The following is a 22,476-nucleotide window of genomic DNA, read 5'->3' on the forward strand; positions in this document are numbered from 1 at the left end:
AGAGTCAATTTCAGTTTGTTGATAATAAGTCATAAATTGTTTCATGCAGAAATAAAAAAATATTACCTCTTGGCACTGAAGCCTGTGTCCCTTTAAGACAACTACACGTATGTAAGTGGTATTATGTAAATTTTGTCATGTGTTCACAGATGTGTTGAAGCACATAGTCTTCATATATCATTGGAAAACATTGGTTATTGAATAGTGTCTATATGAGAATGTTATTTGAACTAATCACCATAAGTTGAAAACTATATCTTAGTCCATCAAAATGTGGAAATAAATGATTTTATTTATTAAAAAACAATACCACCAAGCCAGGCGCTGCTGGCTCACACTGAAGTGTACAGTTTTCAGATGCTCCCTCTCAGACCACCAGGGTCCATGATCAATGCAAACAGCAAACAGTTGTCTATGCAAGCTTGAGCTTGGTCTTCTGTGCACTCAGTAACCGGTGATGTTAAGAGGCCCCGAGCTCAAAATTAGCACAGATTTTATAGTTTTAAACAAACAAGTGTAAGGGGTTTCCACACAAGCAAGTTCACAAGTTCAGGGGGTTTCCACACAAGCAAGTTCACAAGTTCAGGGGTTTTAAGTCCTCCCTGATCACACTTCTCTTTTTTTTTTTTCTGCTGGATCACCTGTGCAACTGTTCTCTTCCTTAAGCGTGGGCAGGGTTGGTGGCAACCAGTGGTTTCTCTGAGAACTATTTTTCTCTTTGGCATCACAGCTTTCTTTCGGGGTTACTCTGAGGGCAGCACAGTTCAGGGGGATTGATCTTAAAATGGAGTTAGCTCTTCACACACCTGTAATCCTAGCTATTCAGGAGGCTGAGATCTGAGGATCGTGGTTCAAAGCCAGGCTGGGCAGGAAAGACCATGACAATCCTATCTACAATAAACCACCAGAAAACCGGAGGTGGCGCTGTAGCTCAAGTGGTCGAGAACTCCCCTTCAGCTGAAGGGTTGAGGGAGAGCACCTAGGCCCAGAGCTCAAGTCCCACAGCAGACTGAAAAAAAACCCCAAAACAATAAAAAATACCACCAAGAAAAGTGAGTATACTTTAGAGGACTACAGGAATAACATTAGGGTTTTTACTGTCCCTACCTGTTTATGTGATTGTATTTCTTGATATTGAATCTCTCCTCTTGTTATTCTTATTGTATGTAATCCAACGCCATTTATTACTATGAATTCAATGTGGGAATCTAGCTTCAAAGATGTCTGAAGTTTTTTCCTTTCAATCACAACATTGTCATTATCATGCTACACTATGGTCATCATCATCGTCATCAAAATTATTATTAGCATCATATGTGCTAATTATTGAAAGTCTGTTTTGTATCTATGATTTTGTTATTATTTTTCTTTTTATTAATAATTTTAATGTTACCACTGTGCATGCATCCATATTAAAATTAACTAAGCCATATCAGATAGCTTGAGTATGTGCTTATAACAAATTATGGAATGGATTTTTGAAGCATTGCAAATAACTAACCAATATGAATTAACTTCCTCTCTCCCTTTCACTACACAGAAATATTTAAGAGTTTGAACAGAACTTTTTCAAGTGAATAAATGTAACAACAATATCATATGCATATCTAAAATTTCCTTGAAAGTAATAAACTCTACTTTATATTGAAATATTCATTATTTTATTCTAGGAAACTTTTAGAAAAATAGACTATATATTTTTGAAATGAAAAAGGTCAAAAATAGTAGCATAAAATTCTGTCCTCAATATATGTATATATATTCATATATATATATATATAATATATATATATAATGTATAGATAGATATATTTTAGGGGTTATTTGTCATCAGAAATATATACACATATCTTTCTAAATTTATGTGTAGAATGATATACATTACAGTGAAACAAACATTTTAGAACATAATTACAACTTTTTAAAATTCATCAAACCAAGTGTTAGTAACTCACACTTATAATTCGAGCTATTCTGGGTGCTGATATCTTAGAATTGTGTTCAAAACTAGCCCAGACAGAAAAGTATTGTTAGATTCTTATCTCCAATTAATCACTAAAATCAGGAATTAGCTCTGTGCCTCACGTTGTAGAGTGCTTTCCTTGAGCATAAAAAGGCCTAGGGACAACGCCCAGGCCTTGAAAACAAGATCCACAACAACAAAATATATCACATTAATTTGACAAAAGCATCTTTTAACTGCTGTGAACATTTCTTAGAAACATGAATACATGCCCTTGGAAAATTTTAAGTAAAAAGTATAGAATATTTACATCTATGTTAAAGACATAGATAAAGATTAAGATATTTAGGTAATGATTAAGAATAATGATAGGTAGGTAACATATTGGGACTGGTCTTTTATTCTATTTTATGATAGTATTAAAATGATATTTGTAGTGATTATATAAAATTACTCTTGCTTGGTATTTGAATTATAATAAGAGATAAAAAATTTTAAATGATATCCAAAGCAAAGAGGTATCAATTCTTTTGTAATTTCAAAACAATTAAGAAAATTATTGCAAGGCTGGTTCACTCTAAGACTATATTTGTTTTGTTGTTCTAGTTTTTATATGTTCGTAGAAATTCCAAAAATTCAATGGATGTTGGCATTCAGGAACAGCTTCAAAGATACTAATATTGGAGCCCCTTAAGTGGAATTCTTTTATTTCATTTGTTATTTTCATTTGTTTCTGTTCACTGCTTTTGGCTCTTATCTTGAGAATACATTTTTTCCTAGCAAAGTAGAGGAAAGCAACTGGATTGAGAAAGTAAGGTATGGCTTTCATAAAATGCAGATGCATAGATTTGTGTGTTCTGTCATTTGCTAAATGTTTCTTCCAGAAAAGTTTATCAATTACTTATAAGTGATGCATAATTCCTAGGTATTCCAGTTATCACATAGACTTTTTGATTGAGTTATCTCTGTATAAACTCAAAATAACAGACAAAAAACCTCAGAATAAACAGAAATCACATCTTTGTTTTAAACGCTGTAGTCTACAGAGTTTTAGCCATCACCAAAAACATCTCTTTAGGTATTCTGCATTTTGTGAGATGAATTTTTATTTTTCTGACATGTAATTCACTTGCAATATATAACCTCCTTTTATTGTATACATTTTAGTGCTTTGGAAGTGAATTGTACCTTCATAGGTTTTCAAAGCCTAATTTTCACAAACTTGCATTTCTTCAAATAGAAATCTATAAATTTTAGAACAGACATTAAAATAGATATAAAATTCTGTTACAGGAATTTATCCAGCATACATCCTCTATAGTGTGTCTTTTCAAAATTTGATTTTGTGGATTTTTTCCAGGGTCTCATACATACTATTCAAGTGCACTGTCAATGAACTACAATTCGCTGTCCAAACACGTTTTTTTTTTTTTTGCTTCTCTTTAATACATTTATAGAAGTGTAATGAATGGATCCTATACAATTCTTTTTGAACTCTAAGACTTGAAAACTTGCTTGCTAAAATGATTGCAGTATTATACAAATCGATCATTATGAGGAATTTATCAATTTCTCCACAAATGCATTACTATATTTTGTGTCATCTTCTTATATTAGAGTCATACTAGTGAGTTTTCTTTTTCTTTTTTCTTAGATACTAAAGAGGAACTTATATCATATGCTCCTCCTATTAACTATTAATTTACAAATATTCTTTAAAGAAATATCCTATTCAGGAAAAAATTATATAGAATTAGAAGATATAAAAATACTTAACATTCAGAATCATTGTAACATTCACATTGTAGCATTAACAAATATATTCCGTCTATCTGTTTGATATGCTTTCACTTCGGCTATAGTGTCCTTTGAAATATGAAAGGCTATCACTTGATATAATCCACTATATTCTTGCTTTCTTTTTAGCCACTAGTGCTTTCCATTTTAAAACCTTTACTGGTACAATGCCATGAATTTTTACGTTTATGTCTTATAGGTTTTTACATCTCACATTTAGTTTGATAATCATTTTTATTTTAAATTTTTGTACAAGGATTGAGGTAGGTCACACCTGTAATCCTAGCTACTCAGGAGTCTGAGATCTGAGGATAACGGCTTAAAGCCAACCCGGGCAGGAAATTCCATGAGACTCTTTTCTCTAATAGACCACTAGAAAGCCAGTAGTGGTGCGGAGGCTCAAGTGGTAGGATGCTCCCATTGAGCTGAAGAGCACACTGACAGCGCCTAAGCCCAGAGTTCAAGCCCCATGAGTGACAAAAAAAACAAACAAAAAAAAGGATTGAGGTAGTAGTCTAAGATCATTCTTTAAATCTCAACAGACAATAGTGCCAATACACCCATTTAAGATATTATTTTTATTTCATAAAGTCATAAGATAGTTTTCAAAATCTATTGACCATAAAACTGAGAATTTATTTCTGACAAATCTGTTACGTTCTTCTATGTGTCTGCTTTTGTAGTAGAACTATGTTGTCTTCACTACTAAACATGCTAATAAGATTCGAAGCTAGTATTAATGCTGGAGCTAAACCATTTTACAAGCTTGTTCTGACTGACCTGTATTCCTTGAATTTTCATACGAGTTTATTGAGCAGGTGGACCAATATTCTACAGAGATATCTAGATTTTTGATAGTTAGTCATATTTTGTACCTTGTAAAAACACAAGACCCCAGATATTATATATAGAAAAATGTATTTAGAGAGTAGTGGAAACAACTAAAATTAATTCAGGAATAAGTTAAGATTTAGATAACACTGTAGCATAATGAAACTGAATGATAACAACTTGAGCTGTACAACAGAGGAGAGTGAGAGGGGAAAGAATGATGGACCACATAGGAGCTATATGTCATTGCTATTGTGTTTCAAAAAACAAAAAGAGTTCAGAGAAGAGGAGAAAAATAAAGTGTCCTGAGACAAGTTTCTTTTTAATCCATCTAATAGTTTGGACTAAGAGTCAGTGAAAAATGGGAAAAAATAAAACAGAAAATAAAGCATTGTATATACCTGTTACAATGTAAAGAAATTGTAATAGGAATATGATAATTAATTTGCAAAGAAATAAGAGAAAGAATAGTGAAACTCTAAAGGGAAAAAGAATGAAGAAAGAAAAGAAGCAAAGTAAAACCTTTATCAATAACAAGCAGAAGAGATTGGAAGTGGAAATGCATTGGAAATATTCTAAATAACAATAAAATTGGCTAGTGTGGATAGAAAATGGATCACATATTATCATATGTAAGTTTGAAAAAGCATAATAAGAATGTGAAGCAATGGTGTCATCTCCCAAGCATTACAAAGTACACACACAAAAAAAACACAGAAACACACACACACACACACCACATACACACATTTGGAATATTGATATTATCATATTAAACGGAGGAAATTATCACAAATAGTAAAATATGTTAATATATGAAATCATAATATTGCTAATACTATTTAAAAGTATAGTAGAAATAATATAGTCACAATATACTTGGATTTTAATAGATTAAGTAAATTGAAACTTAATAGAAGACATGAGAACCTTTGCAAATAAGTTTTAAATAGTAAACATTTTGAAACATGTGTCATTTTATTTTGACAAAAGATTGATGTTACTGGTGTTTTAACTCAAGATTTAGAATATGATAGAGAGGTGCTGTATATAATGCTAGGGATGGCTATATCTATGATCATTTCACTCTGAATAGTTTTATAATAAGGTCTCATAATTTCCCTGCCATAGCTAGAAAATGGATGCAACAAATCACCATGCTGAGCTCAAACTTTATTTTAAATTCAAGTGCAAATATTTCCATAAAGTGATCTGGTAATGAACTCTTTCTTAATAAACTATGTGCTTCATGAAAAAACAGTAAGTATTTGTTACCTGGACAAATATGTTTATAACTATAAGAAAATAAACGTATTTAAATTCACTAACCATATAAAAATTAAGAAAACTATTTTTAAATAGCCACATGTTAAATATTTTAAAAGCAAAATATATGTTTCTGAATAATTTACATGTGTAAAATCATGCAAAATTAAATTAAATGATCTAACAACTCTGACAAAAGAATTACCCTAAAGAAACAAAAGGAAACATTATATCTCAAAATTTGAAATTTATAAAATAAAATGAAGTAGGTAATGGGAAGGTAGCTCAGTGGTAAAGCACTTGCCTTGCACGCTTGAAGCCCTGGGTTCGATACCTCAGCACCACATAAGCACAAAGAAAAAAGACAGAAGTGGCGCTGTGGCTCAAGTCGTAGTGCGCTAGCCTTGAGCTAAAGAGCTCAGGGACAGGGCCCAGGCCCAGAGTTCAGGCCCCACAACCAGACTCCCTCCCCCCCAAAAAAAGAAAAGAAAATGAAGTGTACTCTTTAGTTGACTTAATTAAGTGTAAGCGCTCTGTATATAAATTTTATAATAAAAAATGCATGAACAAAATAAGCAAAAGTACCCATTGATCAATAGCAACAGCAAAAGCATCAGTAGTTCTTGTTTTGAGTGTAGACATATCCATGGAAGATATAACAATGTTCCTTCCCTAAGAAATGTACTCATTACCACATTTATGTAACTGTAACCCCTGTGTACATTACCATTACAATAAAATTAACTTGAAATTAAAAATAAACCAAATAATATATCAATTAAGAATTCATACAAGCCCCACAACCGACAAAAAAAGTTAAAAGAATTCTTAGAAGCCATTGGTTAAAAACTTTGTAAAAAACTGCCCTAAATACCCAAGGAATATACTTTGATGATACTATTTAAATAATTCAACTTCAGCAGAAAAGCAAAAAGTTTAAAAACTGTTACAAAGTGAAGTAATAAATCAGAATATATTACTATTAATAATAATCATAAGACAAATTTATAGTGGTAGTCAAATATGTAAGAAATGAGGCAATTTGCCATTCATTTGTACTTAATAAGTGAGAAAGAATTTTCTAGGTCTTTTTAAATTATCATGTTTAATGAAGAAATTATTCTGTCACATCATATGAGAATCAGATAAAGCTGATATTAGAAGAAAAAACAAATTGTATTAAGTTTTTGGATGTTAATGTATATACTTATTTTGGTTGTGGGAAAATGTGGGGATTTCAACTTGGAGTATATTGTTCTTGCAGGCCTGCATCATATCAGTGGTTAATTTTAGGATAGGGGTTCCCTTTCCACACGAACATGCCCCTGATCTGTCCTTTTAGCCTATCCATCATCAGTGGCATCAGTTGCACACCAACTTGTCTAGCTTGCTACCTTGACTGGCCTGGATCTGCAGGGAATTTTTCCTCGAATTTGTAGACTAGTGCTGGTATTTTAGTCATAAAATAGAATTAGGTTAATTGATATAGTCGGAGATGGACCTCAGGCTAACACTTACCATGTGTGCAATGTTGTACTAGTAATTACAACTCTGAAGACTTCAATATCATAATCTGAGGATTAAAAACGTAAGTAGTTCCACTTTATACAATTATTGTGAGGATAAATTAGATGCCACAGGTAAAGTCTTGGAAAATAATCAATTAGCATTTGGCAAATTCTACCTGTTATTTTATCATGTGATGAATTCTAACATTTTTACTCTGATTTTATATTGTGTCTCTTTATGATGTAGTATATGATGTATTGATATTCATTGCATTGATCATTTTTCTGTCACTATAAGGGAAATACTTGAAAAGAAAATTTCAGAGGAGGAAACTATTATATTGTTTCATGGTTTAAGAGAACACAGTTTAAGATCTCCATTGTTTTTAATTATATTTATATTATCTTAACTAGTTGTACAAGGGAATTTCCATTCAATAAATCATGTTTTTATGTATAATGGATCATTATATAACTTTTCCCTACCCTTTAAAACCTCACCACACGTTATTTTTTTCTAGTTTCATACTATCTGTATTGAATATTATGTCTTCACTTTCTTCCTCCATAACTCTCTTTATTCCTTCCCTTTGACTTCCCCTAACTTCTTCCAAGTGATAGTTTCCCAGTATTCATTTTGTTGGATTAAAAGTTCAATTTCATATAGAAATGACATCATTTAAATACTCCTCTGCAAATAGCATGATTTGGTTAATATTGCTGTGTAAACTTGTATAAAGTTCTAGCTTCAATATGAGAAAGAACATGGGTCCTTTGTGTGTCTGGCTCTGATTTAGTTTACTTAACATATTTTTAGATCTATCCATTTCATTGCAAATAATGTAACAGTCTTCATAATGGATAGGTACAATTCTCTTATGTATATATGACACACTCTTGCCAACCATCGCTCTGCCAAAGGGCATCTGGGCTGTTTCTATAACTTGGCTACGGTGAATAGTGCAATAGTGAACATGGTTGTGAAAGTGATTTTACTGTAATCTTTTGGAAGAATTCATAAATATCTTTCTGGGAGCAATCCTCTAACCTGTTGTCCAGAATAAGCACATCCTTCCCTTCATCTCCATCACAACGTTTTGCAAGTCCTCAAAAACACACTACCCCATATAGGTCTCAATAAGCTAAAACCACACAGTGTCCATATTCTTTCAATACATTTTTAATAATTGTACATATAATTTAGTGAGAACCTTCTATGTATTTTCCTATTGTGGGAATGAGAGACATAACAGAGTGAAATTAAGAAATATGCATTTTAATTAGCTACTAGCATATTTAAAATCATTTTCAGTTCTAATTCATAGCCTCGCTTACTATTATTTTAATCTTTATCTGATTACTTCATTTACCGCCTAAATTATAACAAGTGAGTTAAATACAAAGGCAAAAAGTATGGTTTGATTTTGACACTCATGTGTGAGGATGCACAATATGGGCAAATAGATGGATTGGAATTAATAGCAGTTATTCCTTTTGCTAAAGTAGAGATGGTTTTCCCAAACTGATTCTCACAATTCATATTGCATTCAACAAAAAGAAACGTGTAACAATTCTCTTTGTTTTGGTCCTTATTAACTTTTGATTCCATTTTATTTTATAATGAAGGATGATTTCGTAAATCTACTGTAGATGCAGAAATATGTTGAAATATTTCTATCTATGCAATGATCTAAACATACACACATATATTACATAGGTTACAATGATAATTTATAACTTCTGTAACTATACAATTTACTAAATTATTAAAAACATCGACAGCTCATGCCTGGAATCCTGGTTACTCAGGAGGCTGAGATCTGACGATCGTGGTTTGAAGCCATCCTGGGCAGGAAAGTCCATGAGCCTCTTATCTCCAAGTAACCAACAGAAAATCAGAATTGGAACTGTGGGTCAAAGTATTAGAGTGGTATTCTTGAGAGAAAAAGCTCAGGGACATCACCCAGGCTCTTAGTTCAAGAACTACATTCTACCCCCAAAAATCTATTTAATTTACACCTGTGTAAGTAGAGTATTTCCATCACCCAAATGTACATCCATGCTCATTTGCAATGTAACTCTGTTTTGTCTGAAGTACCACTAAACATTATCACTAAAGTAGAAACATTGGAACGTAGGTTCATTCTATCTTTCTCATAGTTTTTTCTCCACTCAAATACTCAAGTGTTACAATCGTTCTAATTATTTAAAATCATAGTTTTTTTTCTTTATTACCCCTAATATTAGAGTTTGAATTGAGTGTTTTGTGCCACTTAAATGGGTGTTCTTACCACTTTGTCATGACCCAGCCCTAAGTTATCCTGATTATTTTTCAGCTAGAAACTGACTTCCTACTTGTGTATGATCTTGGCCTCCGTCTACTTGATGTTATTCTTCCTGGAATTAAGAATAACAGGTGCATGACATTGTGTACAGAACTTTCTGTTCAGTATGGGCTTTAGCCACTATCCTCACAACAGTGCACTCCCATGTAGTCAGGATTTTGTAAGCTTGTCATAGCTGATTATTTTTTAATCTTTCATTTCCTGCAGGTTCTTGAGTACTGAATTAATTAGTGTTTTCTTGGGTTGTTTTGTTTCATTTGAATCTATTTGTTGAGTTGTTCTTCACTTTTCCTTTTGTTTCTTTCCCTCAAGTTCTTACCTAAAGTGCTGAGAAACCAATTCTTCTTCCTGAAGATAGTCAGGGTGAACATTATTTATTCCAAAGCAATTTCAGTAACATTTAAACACCTTCATATCAATGAATGGTAAACACATGCTAAGTGCTGAGAAGGGTGTTTTTATTTTCACGTCAGCCTTTGGCATACACAGACAGATCATGAAATATATGAATAAAATTAAACTACAGATGAATGCCAGGAGGAGAAAAAGCTATTATTAATTGTTTGAGAGAGGTTTCTCTTCTAGGGCAAGAAATATGTTCCTTGATGTAGGATTTCACAAAATCATATTGCTAGGAGTAACGTAAACTATCATCTAATACTACAGACTTAATAGTGATGAATTGACTTCCTGGATAACTTACTTTTGGGTCAAACAAAAACAGGCTTCCAAAAAGCGAGCAGATTTTAGAGAAACATGATGAGTTTTATGTAAATAGTTCCTTAGCTGTTTTTGTTAATCTGTGAACTAATAGAGGGAAATAAAGTATAGCAAGGTGAAAAAAATAAAGAACTTCACATTGAAATACTCATTTGTGTTTCTGTATGTGTGCATGCATGTGTGATTATGCACAAGCACATGTGCATGTACTCATGTATGCATTCATCATTCTTGAGGCTTGTTAGTCCCTGGGAACTATTCCTAAGCTTCTGTGCCCAAGGATAGTGGTCTACCACTTTCAGCAACTACTACACTTCTGTGTTTTTTTTTGTTTTTTTTTTTTAGATAATGACTTGTATTTTCATGATGGGACTGGCTTTGAACAGTGGTCTTCAGATCTCAGACTCGCGAGTAGCTAGCTAAGCTTATTCAGCTTCTGAGTAGCTAGTTAAAGTCTGCTGTTCTCTATAGTTCACTGCTCTTTTATTCTTTTCCTGAGGTATTCACAAGCCTAAGACATATTTATGTCTAGTTGCTTTAAAAAACATACTCTTTCTGCTTGACACTAGGGGATCCCATGCATACTCTTAACTACTTAGGAGGCTTGAGAACAGAACCCAAGCCAAAAGTTTAGTGGACTTATTTCTCAATCTATAGCTGGGTGAATTAGATCATTTCCACCATCTAGCACTATCTAGAGACTAAAATATAACATTCTTGATTTCTAGGTCAAAATAGCAGAAATCATATTCTATCCCTTCACTCAACACTGCACTGCCTGGGGACCCTATCTCTGTTTAACACTGTCTTACTGAAAGAATGACCTCCCTAATTCCTGATGGCAACAGTCTGCAGGTCTTATATACCAATCATTTCCACATTGTAGCACACCTAAATTGTTTACTATTAGAAGTTTTTTGATTGCTTTTTATACCCAACATTTTGCGAGAAAGGTACTACTTTAAAATGCTATTAAAGCAAGACTGATATAAAAATCACCTTTGACACCAGATAAATATTTTACCTTTTACATACCCAAAAATGCAGACTGTCCTATCATTAATGTTAGGAATGAGAGGATAAAAAATCATAAACTCCAAGACCTAAGCATGAATTAAAGCTTTTCCAACTTCTGAATAGAATTGGTTTAAAAAGACATAAAGGGTTGGAAGATGGCTCAGTGGTAGAGCGCTTGCCGTGAATGCATGAGGCACTGGGTTTGATTCCTCAGCACCACATAAGCAATAAGAAAAAAGCTTGAAGTGACGCTGTGGCTTAAGTGGAAGAGAGCTAGCCTTGAGCTGAAAAGTTTTTTTTTTTTATAATATTATTTTATTTTATTTGAGAACATACTGTACAGAGGGGCTACAATTACATGGGCAGGATAATGCATACATTTCTTACCAAGCATTGCAGCCTCCTCCTTTGTTTACCCTTCACCTCCCTTCCCAGCCTCCCCCCTCCCCCCACCCAATTATATCCCCCTCCCCCCCCACCGACATTGCAAAGCTGGTTTTGACATGACATTTTGTACTTCTCATTGTTGCAACAGGTCCACCTGAATCCTTAAACGACTTATTTGCCCCCATCTCCTCCACATGTTATACTGACATCAAATATAGTGAAAGCGGGGGTTACACTGTGGGGGAGGGACATACAAAGCAACAAAGAAATAATCTTATAATTGCGTTAGAAACATATGCATGAAAGAAACGAAAACATTAAAATACATATTTAAGGGTTCATTTTCCTAACATCACATTATCTGACCTTTTCTGCTTGACTCATACCTATACTAGATATTGCAAATAAGGGAAACCATGGGACCTATGCTTCTTTGGGCCTGGCTTACTTCACTTAATATTATTTTTTCCAAGCCTTTCCATTTCCTAACAAATGGGGAAATGTCATTCTTTCTGATGGAGGCATAGAATTCCATTGTGTATATATACCACATTTTCTTGATCCATTCATCTACTGAGGGGCATCTGGGTTGGTTCCATATCTTAGCTATGGTAAATAATGCTGCAATAAACATAGTTGTGCTGGTAGCTTTAGTGTGGTCTTGTTTGTAAACATTTGGGTAAATGCCCAAAAGTGGGATTGCTGGATCATAGGGGAGATCTATGTGAAGTCTTTTGAGGAACCTCCATACTGTTTTCCAAAGTGGTTGAACAAGTTTTCATTCCCACCAACAATGAAGTAAGGTTCCTTTCTGTCCACATCCCCTCCAGCATCTGTTGTTGTTAGAGTTCTTGATTTTTGCTGTTCTAACTGGAGTGAGGTGATATCTCAATGTTGTTTTGATTTGCATTTCTTTTATGGCTAGGGATGTTGAACATTTCTTCATGTGTCTATTGGCCATCTTTCTTCTTCAGAGAAGCTTCTCTTTAAGTCTTTCACCCACTTATTTTTTGGGCAGTTGTTTCTTTGAGGATTTGTTGTTGGGTGGTTTAATTTTTTGAGTTCCAAGTATATTTTAGATATGAGACCCTTGTCCGTTGTATGGCTAGTAAAAATCTTCTCCCAATCGGTGGGCTTTCTATTGATCTTGCTAGCTAGTGCCCAGGCCCAGAGTTCAGGCCCCACTACCAGACTCCACTCCCTAAAAAAGACATCAATACTACTACATTTTTTCAAAATTTCTTTTTTTTAATATTTATATATTTATTTATTTATTGTATTTTCCCAGGGAAAGAAAGGTAAAGGAAGAGTCAGTATGTGGTAAAAAAAAATGATTAGAAAGGGGGAAAGGAAGTACTCGGATACAGCACAAATCAATCATGAAATAAAACACCCCAGTACTGGTATCATAAAAGCCCAAGGGAGATTTAGTCTTCAGGGATCAGAGAAAGGACAGACAGGTACACACTTTCCCATCCTCCCTCCCCATAAATTCAAGTTTTCTCACAAAGCTTTGGTTTCTAGCAGTAAACATGGCGTTACATTCGTCCGTCTTCCATTAAACAATCTTGTGGTCACTTTGACATAACTTTTCTTGCACCTGTTTACAAGTTCCTGAGTGACTTGAACATATATTCATATTCCCTTTCCTGGTCTCCTGACCCCATTTTCTACATGGAAAGCCACATTGATTTTCTCTAGTATTACAGAACAAACAGGTTTGGTCACAAATGTCATATTTGATGAGAATTACGTATAAAAAACATGGCTTCAGGTTGGGAACAAGGTGGGTGTGTGTGGGGGGGTGGAGAGTTTGGAGCCCTAGCGTCTTCAGAATCTTTGCATAAGTCACATAAAAGTTGAAGAGACATTCCAAGAGTCATCTGTGTACGGGCATGTAGGTTTTCTTTTGAGGGAGAAAAGGGTAGAGGATAGGGACTTTTTATTATTTTTACCAATGGAGTTCTTGTCCAAAATGGGAAATAGGGGAAGTGAGGGAACAAAAGAATAACTGGTTCAAGATCCTCACTTTAGAAGGTCCGCCAACTTAGCTTCAGATCCTTTTGTCTAGTGCAGAACCTTCTGTCAAAGATGCTTTGGTTAATTTTCTCAATTCTAAAAGAAGTTTGTAAACAATAAAACCCCCAAAAGAACATGGAGAAAAGACCCACACATTATTATTTACACAAACTAGGCCACCTAGCCAATGACCAACTCAGAAACTCTGTAAAGTCCTACAGAGCCTAGACAAATACAATTAACTAGAGGGGGGCAGCATTTGTGGGGAGACAAGAAACTAGGATCAGACACACATCACCCAATGCATTCTATTGCATTTGTCCCGTTTCAACACATGAGGTAGGTTTGCGGTGACTCACAGCATGTAAACGAAACCTCCTTTTTCTCCTTTAGCTAACACAACACTATGAACAATTATGCAGCAGGGCAGGACACGGGCTCCAGAGAGAGGCCTTCACTTATGGGTTTCCCTGGAAGCCAAGACTGAGGATTTTGGGCCTTGCTTTTTATAGATCCATCCCTGCATGGCTAGTACAAGGTGGACACAAATCTGTGGTCTTAAAAGCCAAACATATCAATTCCCATTTCTTAGAGGAAAAAAAATTCATATACAGTTACTTGCACAGTAATCCCAGGCTAACCTAGTGAAGGATAGATGTGGTATATGGAAAGAAAACAAATCGCATAGCCATAGGATTAGACAATCATTACTAACCTTGGCTTCCTCTTTGGGCGTCTTCTACCTTGTCTGCACCACCGTTTCCTGTTTAGACTAATTTCCATTCTTCCAGCAGAAGGAGAACAAGTCATGGGGCAACCCAATTAAAAGCCTAGTCTCCCATGAAACATTTCCAAGGGTTGAGGGGGTTTCAAGAGGACTCTATGGCAGAAAAGCCAGCTCTAACTGGCAAAAATGAAGTAGTTCAATAGGCTATGCACTCCAAATGGTTGCTCTCCATGGTGATAGAAACAACAAACTCTTCCTGCTATGCCGACCTGGAGCTTTTGCCCATTTATCCCTGAGATTGCTCATGTACCTGAGAACACAGTGCAGGAAGGAGGGCCTTAAGATTAAAATCTATAAAAATACAAAACCAGAATATTTATAATAAGAAAAAAATTAAAATGCACAAGATATGTCATTCGCACAGATACTGCAGGCTTGGCATACTGGAGAAAGCCGGGACCCAAAGTGCAGTTATCGAAGGGAACAAGTAAATTACAATCACATTGGCCCAGAAATGGGGGCGGGAGCGGGGAGAAGCTCAGAGCAGCAGGTTTGCAGCCATTCCCTAGTCACCCATGTTGCCTGTCATCACAATCCAATTCCTGGACCAGCTCTCCCCGCACTAAGGCTCAAGATAGGGTGATGAGGAAACAAGATGTGCAGGGGAGGAGATGGTGGACAGGCAAAAAACAAAACAAAACAAAACAACCCTGCCTTGCTCCTGATGGGTCCTCCTACCCGGGGTACTACACTTTGGGGATTTGGGCCCATGGATCTGCTGGTCTTGTGCTTAATTGTTTCACACCTTGGGAAGAGAAATAGGACACATCCTTCTTTAAAGGAACAACTTGCCAATCTGGGTCACTTTTACAAGCTGGAGGCTGGGGGGCTGGGAGGGGAAGCATGTAGGGCAGGTGAAGCTTATCATATAAAGTACGCAGGTTTCAAAAGTGGTTGCCCCAAAGCCCCTCACTTGAATTGGGATAGACCATGATGGGATTCCTATGCATCACCCCTTCCCCTCATCAAAAGAGAAGATGGGGTAATGCTGGGACATCCTGGCCTGAGACATATGGAAGTGCCAGCTACTCGCCAACCAACCCCATATCCCCACTTTCTCCACTTTGCCAATTGATGCCAGCTCCTTGAAACTTCCTGCTAGCAAGAGTAGCCGCCCTCGGATCTGGTGGCTCACTTTTGGGCCTTGGGGAGCAGGGCAAGGCTATGGATCTTTTCTTCTTCTTCCCTAAAGTAGGCAGGTTTTCCCTGGGAACTGGGGATCTGCTGAGCCTTCAGTGGACAGGAGGCCACCATGTGGTTGATGCTTTGGCAGAAGTGGCACTTCTTGGGCTGTGGTGGCTGCTTGCATTCCTTGGCATGATGGTCTAGACCACCACAGTTGTAGCACCTGTCTCCTTTGGATCTGTGCTTCTGCATGTTCTTCCCCTTTGCCCACTTCTCATTCCCAATACAGAACACCCCACTGGGCCCAGTGACTCGGATGGATTCTAGGCCTTTGGCATACTTTTTAAAGTTAAACTCCACAGCCTCTCCCTCCCTCAGGCTCCAGAAGCCCTCCAAGTGCAGCTTACACTGGTGCACAAAGACGTCCACTAGGGGGTAGAGAGAGACCCTGGGGTGGGCTGTCATGGATAGGAAGCCAAACCCCATGCATGTTGAACCACTTACAGATGCAGCAGCCCAGTGCAGCAGCTGAGGCTCCTCGGCCGCCTGAGCGGCATCCGATGGTGGCTCCTTGGGCGCCTTCTCCTCCCCCTTGGCACAGCCACCTGCCAACTGCTGGTTGGACACCAACCCCATGGTCGTTGGCTGAGCCCGCGGTCCCAGGCCTCTGGTCGGTGGCTGCTGGCCCCAGAGAAGTGCGGAGGCAAAGGGGAGGTTCGGAGTAGAGGCGGCTACACCTTCTCCGCACAATCCTTTTTTTCAAATTTTCTTATGATACTGAAGATTCAATTATAAACTATTAACACTTGAAAATAACTCATTTTGGGGGAGTAGGACACAAAACAAAAGATTAATCCTAATTATATTCAAAGACATTTATTTACACTACAAATTCACTCTTATAACTACAAAGATTCTAAAAATAACTGAAGCATAGTGTCAGAAAGCATATAATTTAACTTCATCATGTACATTCAAAGGACTGGGTTAATAGAAAACAAAATTATACTAATAATTAGCTCACCCAATTCACTTCCATTCTTTTATTCTATATCTTTTAGTTTCATAAAAACTGGCTTTTCATAAAATGATGCATAAAAAGCCTGTATACCCATTTACATTTTCAGATTTTAACAATGTTTATTTCAGAAATGTTTTTAGCTGTATAGTCAATGAATTGAAATAACACTAAAATATTCAAAGGGGTTTCAGAAATTGCAAGACTCGCTCTGGGATGTTATTTATATTGGAAAAGATATTCAAAAAGCCTTATTTGTTAATATTGCGATAGTTACTCCCACAAAAGAACAATTAATGAAGAAACATTTGTATGTACAAAACAACTTCACATGCATCCACAATCTGGAGGTGACACATGTTTTTGTTTGTTTTTGCAATGTATATTTAACAAACATATCCACAATACTGATTTTCAGTCAATATGATGGGATATTAAAACCTAAAAAATACGGGTTTTTTATCTTAGTGTGAATAGATATGATCTTACCAAGAATGTTTTTTTCAAAAGAAATCTGGAAAGTGTTTATCCACCTTGAGTTTCACAGGAATAACCAGAGAGTAATACCTGCTTGGTCGAGTTGGTCAAAATCACTTCATGAGTATATCTTAAAAGTATATCCAATTTAAGAGGTCAAATACATATTTTGTACTGACAGTCATCTTACAGCAATAACTCACTACCTAATTATATGTGTATCTTCTTGCCTAATATATACTAAGAACTGAAAGTGATCTATTTTATCTAACTTAATGGTGTAAATGCTTTGATTATGGTGATGTTATTATTTGACAAATGAAATGTACAGAAGGGTGGTTCCACTGAAATGACAGGATGGAGCACTGATAAATAACATTTCAACACAGCTCTTTTCAGCCTCACTCTGTCCACATTGGCAAGCAACATTGCAAACACACACACTCACGCACATAAACACACATGTGCGCACATGTACAAACACATATACATGTATGCCAAATTCAGGATTTATTGTATAAAAAAGTTCAAATAAAATATTAGTGATTAGGAAAAATGATAATTTGCCTTATTACAAAATAATACATAATCCAGTGTCCACATTTTACCTAATAATACATAATCCAGTGTCACATTTTACCTGCCTCTCCACATTTGACCACTTAATTTACTTTTAGTTAATTCATTCATTCATTTATTAGTTTGGTGCTAATACTAGAGCTTGAACTCAGGGCCTGACTGTGTTCCAGAATTTATTTTTTTTGTTTTAGTTTTCTCAAGGCTAGCATTTTAATGCATATACTATGCTCCATTTCAAGCTTTTGTGGTTACTTTCAAATCAGAATCTAATGGACCTTTTTTTTCTTGGTCTGGTTTCAAAGCACAATCATCAGATTTCATCTTTCTGATTAGCTAAGATTAAAGACCTAAGCCACCGGTGTGGCTCCTACTTTTTCCTATACTTATCTAATGCACATACTTAGATAGTAATTTAAAACTGAGAGCATACAACGAAGATGTACAGTGATGATATTGTCCTGTCAGAAATTCAAGTTAGTAATGTAAATTTATTCTTAAGACCATACACAAAAAATACTTAAGAAATCTGATGATGATGATGATGATGATGATGATGATGTTTGTGTGTGTGTGTGTGTGTCTGTGTGCTGTTGCAATATATTCCACATATAAGCACTGTGCAGGGGTTTCCAGCCATGCACAGTTATTGCATGAATATCTGCCTTGAGCTACCAACTCATGGACAATGTCCAGGTGTCCACTTTAGGCTTCCCAATAAAGAGGGGTTTACTCATCCTCATCCCTATTATTCATATGAGTGGCCTTTTTGGAAAGTAGTCTCCCCACTGTAGTAAGCTGCAAGGCAAGCACTCTACCACTGAGCGACCATCCCAGCCCAAGGTTTAAGATTCTTGTCTGTAATTTGGTCAAATCTCTGACTCTTTATGTAGGCTACTAAAAATGTTTTTACTAATTTCAAGTAAATACATATATTCTATTTCCATTTCTTTTAAAAACTAAAAAAATTGTTTGCTCTGTCAATTGATTAGAAGCATGGATTTTGTGGCTAGCTAGGTCATTGCACATCTGTGTCTCTTTTCTTCTCTTTCATGGTTCTCATAGACAATATGATTGCTCCATAATTATCCTAATTTATTTTGTTTTTATATTTATGGTTGCATCATTTCACTTTCTGCTCTGCCATTTCCCAAATCAGCACCACATAAACAGAACCATCCGGAAGTGGTTCTGTGGCTCAAGTGGTAGAGCGCTTGCCTTGATTTGAAGAGCTAAAGGACAGTGCCCTGGCCCAGAGTTCAGGCCCCACAACTAAGTTTAAAAAAAAGAATCTAAATACTTGATAATTCTACTAACAGATCTGACTGAAATCAGTTGAATCACACTTTTCCTGTACAATGAAGGAATAGGTCCAGGCTAGGAAAGCAGCTAGAGAAGGCAGGCTGATTGTATCTGTGACAAATCTTTGTGGATAATGGTATCGAGGATTACTTACTGGTAATTCATTTGCACTGGAAGCATGATTCTGAACGATTGTTGCTGATTGCTTTCTTTGATCATTATATCCTCCAAGAAGAAAAAGTGAAACTTAATTGATAGCAAAGGACTACTAATACATTTTGACTTCTCATTAAGCATCTTCAATCATCAAAATCACCTGAAGACAATAGACAGGAATATTTTTTTGGATGAAAACAAATGTCTTTAAAAAAAAAGAAGAATTTAGGTAGTCATACAAAGGACTTCTATTTTACTATTGCATTATACATTTTATCGAATGTTGAATACCAACATTAGAAAGCTACTAGAAAGCTATTTAAGCCCATATGTTAAATAGTGAGTTCTCTTACACTATAACATGGTATATCCCAAATCATTTACATAGAAGGCATTGTTTCCTATTTTCTCATTCCTAGCATAAGCTGCACATGAAGACACCACTGGTCATCATTTTCAGTCTGTACCTTTGAATATTGAGGAAAATTTTTCCTCTGCTCTATAAATTCCCTACTCTCCAGTTAGAATAATTTAGAGTAGTAAAAATGGAAAAAGATAAAATAAATCATGGTGAATAAATATGTGCAGAAAATTCACCAGATTTTTCTGACCAGTTCAACCAATGTAATCTATTGGGGAAAAACATGGACATCTCATTCCCAGTGGCACTCAAAGTCTCTCGTTAGGCAATTCTGACGAAGAGAGGAAGTAAGATGAAAAAGTGAGGAATGGTATCAATTGCAAGAAAAAATTGGAGTAGGATCCAATCAAATTTCTTTTGGATCCTGAAATTATTCAACTTACTACGGTGTGGAGACTACTTTCCAAAAGGCCACCCAGATGAATACTAGGAATGAGGATGAGTATAACCCTCTTCATCGAGAAGCCTAGAGTGGACACTTAGACATTGTCCATGAATTGGTAGCTCAAGGCAGATATTCATGCAATAAATCTGAATGGCTAGACACCCCTGCACAGTGCTTATATGTGGAATAATACCAGAGTGGCTTCTTTCTTACTTCATCATGATGCAAACACCAATCCCCAATCTAAAGGTCTCTTGACCACCTTGCATCTCGCTGCTGGGAATAGAAGTAACAACTATATGCTGTATCTCTTTCTGTTGAACCATTATATCAAACCAGGTCTGAAGAACAACTTGGAAGAAACTGCATTTGGTATTTCCAAAAGGATAAGTAAGTATTACTACCTCTTTGAAGTTGTGGAAGACTGTACAGATTGTTCTCCTAAGTTGTAATCGTTTGGTTAATTTTCTTAAATTTCAAAAATGCCAGTCCATCCTTTGTGTCCCTACAATTTTTTTCACAAAACAAAGCAACAGCAATATCCTACTTTAAAAATTCATGGATTCCCAGGTGTTCTTCCAAGTGAATTGCCTGACTTTGATGTCAAAATGTATTCAAGAGTTGTTTGTATACATCTATAATAATTTCTGCAGAGTTTGTGATTTTTTTAAATCAGAAATAATTTTAACATCTTTTGAAATAAATAGTATAGAAACTAAAGATGTTCATGGTGCTTTTCTGAAAAAAGTATATCTATGTTTGTATAATGTCCATAATCTATTTAATTCGCTCCTAGATATAATACTTTGAATTCTACATTGTTATATAATGTATATGTTTATTAATAAATGTGTCCTTTCAAATTGCATTCCATATAGAAAAAGTTTAAGATTCCTTTTTTTCCTAGGTCCTTGTCTTATTTTATTTCTTTGGGATAAAATGGCAATGTTAACTAATTTCAAGTTTTGTAACGATTATGATATGTAAAGGCCTTTCTCAGGTGAAGATTTAATATACTGATGTCAAACTAACCTTCAATTCTATGAATTACTTGTATTGTTACACTTGTATTTTTGTAATCAACTTTTTAATAACTGTTTTTCATTTCTTGCATTTGAAGAATGAAAAATATGGGATATTTCACGAATTTATGTATCATCCTTCTGCAAGTGCCATGTTAATCTCTGTATTGTTGTCATTTGGGTAGACCTGCTGCTGAAACATGTAGTATCCTCTAAATTTAAGTACTTAATGATGCAATCTTTATACAGGCATATATTCATGGTTGACTATTTATAACAAGGAACCCTTATTGTTCCTAAAAATGCTATTGGTCTTATTTCTCTAAAATTCTGTGTATAATGAAAAAAAAAACTATTGTTGGTAGATTGCTAAAATTTGCAATTTTTGTCAATGACTATTTTGTCGTTTTCATTTTAAATTTGAACATACTTTGAAGCCTTTACGGCTAAGTCCAAAGGTGATTGCTTTTCAAGTATTTATTTATCAACTGACTTAGCTTTGTGGAGCTAATGTATTCAAAGTAAGCCTTGCGTAAGAGCTACTTCTTAACTTGTGCAAATTAAAATTTCCCAAATGAGGTCTTGCTGGGACAAATGTCTAGCTGACCCTTTACCCTTCTTCCATGTAGGAACAGACCAATCAGAATATCTTACCACTGGAACAAAACTAACATTACTGACATGAGATCATAGAGAGATGAACAGTTCAGACAGAATTGTTCAGAATGGAAGGTATTTTATCAAAATATAATTGTTTATTATACTTATCATTTCAAAAGTAGCTAAAGCCAAGAAGGTGAAAAAATTGTTCATATGCATGATTACCTACTGTCCTTGCCTGTCTATCATCCAACCAGGCAGGAACTTATACTACGGACTTTCTATCACCAAATATGTCCATAGATTCTGGAGAAGTCTATACGTTTCTCCTCGATATTAGGCCTTAAATTGGTAATGTTTTAATCACAGTGTTTCCTCTTGCCTCTGGGCTCTAAATCAACAAATGGTAAAGCTTTAAGTCTAACTCTACCTAAAACAGGTAGAGATAATGGAATAATACTTTAAAACAGAGTTGCCTTTGATACCCTAACCACAACAGAACAATGCAAAACGATTTTTATATTATATATACTTATATATTTTATATTTATATGTACTTATTTTAAATTTCACACAATGAATCTTACTAGAATTGATAGTTTGACAAATATATTGACAATTATTTTCATAAATAAATTGGAATATAAATAATTAGGTTTAGAATATATATTAGAATATAAAAAGTATCAATGCAATGTCTTCGGTATAAACTTGTGATACCTTTTAAGTCTTTGTGGTCTTCTGAATTCACATG

At 35.2% G+C, this 22,476-nt stretch overlaps 1 protein-coding gene and 1 pseudogene across 1 annotated transcript in view; both read right to left on the reverse strand.

Moving 5' to 3' along the window:
• The window catches only part of LOC138807180 (protein lin-28 homolog A-like), a 131,274-nt gene extending 114,873 nt beyond the window's left edge, over positions 1-16,401 (reverse strand). The window contains exon 1 of the mRNA XM_069992760.1: positions 15,776-16,401. Within this exon, the coding sequence (XP_069848861.1) occupies positions 15,776-16,401 (626 nt within the window). The remainder of the gene's footprint in view (positions 1-15,775) is intronic.
• A 4,823-nt stretch (positions 16,402-21,224) lies between these two features.
• On the reverse strand, positions 21,225-21,324 carry LOC138807186 (U6 spliceosomal RNA; annotated as a pseudogene).
• Between the last annotated feature and the right edge of the window lie 1,152 nt (positions 21,325-22,476).

This window comes from Dipodomys merriami, unplaced genomic scaffold (genome assembly GCF_024711535.1).
Source record: "Dipodomys merriami isolate MVZ:Mamm:240054 unplaced genomic scaffold, mDipMer1.0.p SCAF_414, whole genome shotgun sequence".
Lineage (NCBI taxonomy): Eukaryota > Metazoa > Chordata > Mammalia > Rodentia > Heteromyidae > Dipodomys > Dipodomys merriami.